General features: G+C 32.6%; 1 protein-coding gene across 1 annotated transcript; it reads right to left on the bottom strand.

Annotated features, from left to right (window-relative positions):
• Positions 1 to 2,236: 2,236 nt before the first annotated feature.
• On the bottom strand, positions 2,237 to 4,787 carry LOC133790854 (acyl transferase 4). The gene is made up of 3 exons (XM_062228671.1): positions 4,704 to 4,787; positions 4,148 to 4,588; positions 2,237 to 3,446 (listed from the first exon to the last, which is right to left on the bottom strand). The coding sequence occupies exons 2-3, from the start codon at positions 4,577 to 4,579 to the stop codon at positions 2,529 to 2,531; spliced, it is 1,350 nt and encodes a 449-aa protein (XP_062084655.1). The 5' UTR covers positions 4,580 to 4,588; positions 4,704 to 4,787; the 3' UTR covers positions 2,237 to 2,528.
• Positions 4,788 to 5,305: the final 518 nt, after the last annotated feature.

Below are 5,305 nucleotides of genomic sequence, written 5' to 3'. Positions count from 1 at the left end.
ACACATTGTAATTTGAATACAACTTTTATAATCTTCGGGAGAGGATTTTTACAAGCCTTGCGTCATGAGGATGCAAGCACTTGCTGGCCATTGAAGGGAGTTCAAGTGGTTGAACGTTTCAATCAAAATTAGATTAGTGAAGAGAAGTAAGTTACGGCAAATCTCAAGAGGGAGTCTTGTTTTGTTTAAGTTAATATTTTGTACTTGTGATTCTTTATTAATTGATTTTATTCTCTGGGCGTGACCCCAAAGAGTAGGTTATCCGAAATAGTTTCTGAACCTTGTAAAAATTCGTTGTGTTCTTTATTGTTTTTGCACTGTTTTTTTACTGTGTTCACTTTCTGTCATGACAAGTTCGAATTCTGTCCCGACAGAACTGAAATCTGTTTAAACATTTAATTACCATTTCGCACTTTAATGAATTCACATGGTTTAATTAATTTAGTAATTAAACGAAAGTTTAAGACTATTCTATAAGCTGGAATTTAGAAGTGGAATATGTAAATGATTTCGTTGAAATTTAAGTTAGCTATATTCAAGAAACTCCTTTCATTGGTCTAATAAAAACCCGTTGACATACACAATGGCTAGCTTATGAAACTCTACAAATATAAATATTTGTCAAATTTTGATTTTTTGTCGTCAAACATACACCTTTTTAGATTTTTGTTTGAAATCACGGGGCTAGTAATTAAGTACCCTTATTATATTATTATATATGTAAGCATAGTATTTATTTTTAGAAGGGATAATGTGGGTAAAACTACTCAAGTAGTTATAATTTTTGTAGTTATATACTTAAGTAAGAATTTTGACGGCAAAATTATTCAAGTAGTTACAATTTTTACAGTTAAATATCCATGTAAAAATTTTGAGGGCAAAACTACTCAAGTAGTGAATTTTCTTGCACTTAGCTCTCTGTTGTTAAGTCGACGGTTAAAACTAACCCTATGAGACACGTGACAGTCTCTAATTTATCTATTTTTTAATTTAATTTTTTTTAAAATTATTTAAAAATTCAGGAAAAAAATAAAAAAAATTCTAAAAAAATAAATAACATATTTTAAATTCATAAAAAATTAAAACATATATTTTAAAAACTAAAAAAATAACATTTATTTAATGAAAAATTTAAATAAAAATCATAAAAATTTCATTTTAAAACATAAAATTATTAGATTGTATTTAGATTTTAATCAAAATGAAATTTTTATGATTTTATTTAGATTTATCATTAAATTAGTGTTTCTTAGTTTTAAAAATACTTGTGTTAATATTTTGGAATTTAAAATATTTTATTTAATTTTTTTCTGAATTTTTAATTATTTTTAAAATTAAACTTTTAGGAATTAAAATATATTTTTTATTTTTCCCCAAATTTTTTAATATTTTTAATTAGTTTAGACGAATTGGAGACTGTCACGTGTTCCACAAGTTTAATTTTAATCGTTGACTTAACAACAATGAGTTAATTATAAAAAACTCCACTACTTAAATAGTTTTCCCGTCAATTTTTTTTACATATATACTTAACTGTATGAATTGTAACTACTTTATTTTTGTCGCGTTATTCCTTTTTAACTTTTTTAGAAAGAAAGTGTATCTTGGTGAAACTTTAGATGTAACACTAATATTCATATGCCTTATATTATATATGGCACACAAATCATTATTTATTGTCCTCAAATCCACACTTTTCAATATTCAATCAATTTATATATTATTAACTTTTTTATGTGTAAAAGCTAAACGGTGCCATTTGTACTGTACTTTAAACTTAGTCAATATGCTTACTTGCATATGTCAATGTCTTTCACAAATTACCAAACCAACTCATTAATTATCAAACAGTAAAGCATTTAAAAATATTATTATGCAATCAAATTTAATTTTCCATTTTACTATGTTTGGTGTTAAATGTATCGGCATTGGGAGTTGGATAGTAATTTTATATTGGAGTATGTATAGCTCCTCCTCTAATGCAATTAATGTCCTGCAAATTAATTAATCATATATATATTAAATAGATTCTTCCTCATATTATTATTATTATTATTATTATTATTATTATTAAGGATGAAGAAGAAGGAATCAGAGGTGGGGTTCGCTTTCGAAAACTTTGATGAGTGTGAAACATGATATATATAGGCCACAGCTGTATTTCACATGGAGGAGTTCGAAAAGCACACATATATATATTTATTCATTTCTATGATATAATAATGTAATATATATATTATGACAAACAAGAGTCTTACTATTAAAGCATTTGAGTACATATATATGTACCACCACCGAAAACCCAAACTACAACGAAACATATATATTAATTATTAATTTGTCAAATAATTAACAAACGGGTCAAAGACAAATTTGAATTTCTTTTTACTTTAGCAACAACAATTATCCCAAATTCCAAACAAGTGGACACTAACCATATATTTTAGAGAATGGATTCACTTTCACTCACATGAATGTGGATGTATGTATGTATAGATTTATATAAAGAGAGTCATATAGTGGTAGTGTTAATTGGTATAGAGCTCCATGATGTGAGAAAGGAAGAAGTGGCGATGGGACTCCTCCACGCACCAACTCATCAAGCGGATGCCTCTTTTGGGCTCAGGCTGCCACCCCACGATCCCAGCCGGTATGATTGGCGACCCTTGGATCGGCACTATGTGCAGCGGCGGCCCCCACCCCATGTCCACTTGGTTGAATCCTAGTCTCCCCCACTCTGACACAAACAACGTGTTGTAACTCAGAGGCTGCATAAACGGGTCCTCCTCCATTCCACCTCCACCTCCACCTCCACCATTCCTACTCTTTCTGTACTTGTCAAACTCCTCACCTAGTTTAGCCTTGCCTTGTTGTATCATTTTCACCACCTCAACAACCGACGCTTTAGCCACACACTCCTTCGAAGCTGTTATGGTCACCGGAAAGAAACAGTTTCCGTAGAACCCCTCTGGCAATGGAGGCTGCATGAGCTGACGACAGTTGGCGAAGAACACAAACTTAACCATTTCCTCATGATCACTAGCAGCACTACTATTATTGTTATTTATTATTATTGCTTTGGTTCGACAGCTCCAAAAGCTGGCTGCAACGATTTCGAAGGTGGAGCATCTGTGCCCGGTTGATTGTTGGAAATGTTGCTTCAGCTTTTCGATTTGATCCATGGAAATGTCTACATGGGCTTCCTCCAGTTTGTAGTTCACAATTGGCATGGGCAACGGTGCTGGTGCTGGTGTAGTAGTTGTAGTAGCAGTAGTAGTGCTAGTGACGAAGAAGTCTCTGCACCAGACGGGCTCGACGCTGAGGCGGTCAAGTCCTCGGGCGAACTCTCCCACGGCGTTGAGAAACTGAGCAGCGCCTAGCCCGTCGCATATGGTGTGACAAAATATGAGCCCCATCACGAATCCATCGCATGCAAACCGTGTCACCTTGTAAGGATGATGGAAGTTTAGATGGTCAAAGGATAAAAACTAAAGAAAATTTTCTCTTTCGGATCTCTTTTTATATTTTAATTCATCCTTAGTTTTAAAGGACTACAAAATGAATGTTTTGTGTTTTGTAAATTAGTAAAAATAATATTAACATCTCAGCTAAATTTCATCAACAATGATAAACTCAGATATGTTATAAGTTTTTTGTTATTAGTCTTCTACCAGACTGTGTTCATAAACTTTTAATCCAAATTGATGAGTTGAATGTGCGATTTTTTTTCATTTCTTTCTAATTCTATAGAATAGATGGTTCTCTGTTTGTAACTATTGGTGTAAACTTAGCAATACTCTCAAAGATATAAACAATATAGAAAGAAAGTTATAGTAAAATTCACAATGTTCTTCTCAAAACCAATAAGCTATGTAGTCCAAAAATTCATGCTTTTATAAAATGGTACAAAATAAATTGTTTTGTTTGTATTTGTTTGAATGGAGGTTCAAACTAATATTAGAAGAAAAAAAAACTCAAAATTGTATAAACCTTAAAAAATAGAGCATTGCTATTTGGTAAAGATATGAGCAATATAGAATGAAAGTTAGGCTAAAAATCACAATGTTTCGTCTCAAAACCGACAAGTAATGCGTCCAAAAATTCATGTTATACAGTGTTACAATATTTCCGTACACTTTTTACTTACCTGAATTTGCACCAGTGGCTGATCACTTATTACACTGTCATGGACTTGGTTGGGAAGAAGATCATCATGTGAGACGGAGTAGTTAGCAGCATCAACATCATCGAAATAATTGAATGCTTCAAGCGTAGAGTCAACAGATGCGTCCACAAACCAGACGCCTTCTCCGCAGCAGTCAACCTCGAGTAGTTGAGCTAGGTTTGATGACTCCTTAAGGCGTCCGGCAAGAGGGTAATAGGGAATCAATGCCCTCGAAAGTGCTTCTCTAATGGCGGAGGCAGCACCCTCTCCGCCGTGTCTGTAGACGTGAAGCGTGCGAGCGTTGCATCGTAGGACGGGGACGTTGTCCATGGCCGATAGTTGCAGTGTGGTGCATGGAGTCTTCTCATATGGTTTTACCAGGCTGTGGCTTGTTCTTACTACGGACAAACTCATGATGTGATGCTGATGATCAAGATCAATGGCTACTGATCAGTTTAATGATATATCTCTTTTTTCAGGAGGAGTACATTATTGTGTATTATATATATAAAGATAAAAAGGAAAGTGAATGACTTACATATATTATTATTGGATAAGCTTTGCTTGAAAGTCTGAACTTGGTTTGGTATGCAAATACAATATAGAAAGGATAACTTTTTGCTCACCGAATGGCCCAATGTTATATTTATCTTATGTGCAAGTGCATATATTTATATCTAGGTGTGCAGGGATATATATTATTATTATATATAAAAATATAGAGGGTATCATGCTTAGTGAAACAGATATGTTTTGCTTTCAACCTACTCCCCACTTTCTGATAGGGAAATAAATCTACTATTACTACACCAGGAACCAGAAACAGCAACATTTTCTCACACTATATACTACGACAGGCCGAGGCTTTAACTTCTTCTTTTAGGCCTGATAGGCTTCAGTTTTTACTCATATTAAAAACCGAAGTTTATCATGCGTAAGTTAAAAGTCACAAAAAAACTTAACTTCGGTTATTTAGAAAAAATCAAAATTAAAATAAGACATTTATCTTCGGTTATTTAGAAAAAACCAAAGTTAAAAATCCTTTAAAATAAAACTCCTTTTAAATTCAGTTTTTTTCAAATAACCAAAATTAAAGATCCCATTGGAAAATTCAAATTTTCTTATTATTTATCCAAATTT

The sequence above is a fragment of the Humulus lupulus genome, chromosome 1, assembly GCF_963169125.1.
Source record: "Humulus lupulus chromosome 1, drHumLupu1.1, whole genome shotgun sequence".
NCBI lineage: Eukaryota > Viridiplantae > Streptophyta > Magnoliopsida > Rosales > Cannabaceae > Humulus > Humulus lupulus.
This window is presented reverse-complemented; position numbering and strand designations above follow the sequence as displayed.

Bases quoted from the DNA above. Each gene is read 5' to 3' on its own strand.
- LOC133790854 (XM_062228671.1), bottom strand. From the start codon at position 4,579: ATGAGTTTGTCCGTAGTAAGAACAAGCCACAGCCTGGTAAAACCATAT. The intron at 3,447-4,147 runs GTAAGTAAAAAG...CATCCTTACAAG, and splicing joins AGCCACTGGTGCAAATTCAG to GTGACACGGTTTGCATGCGA.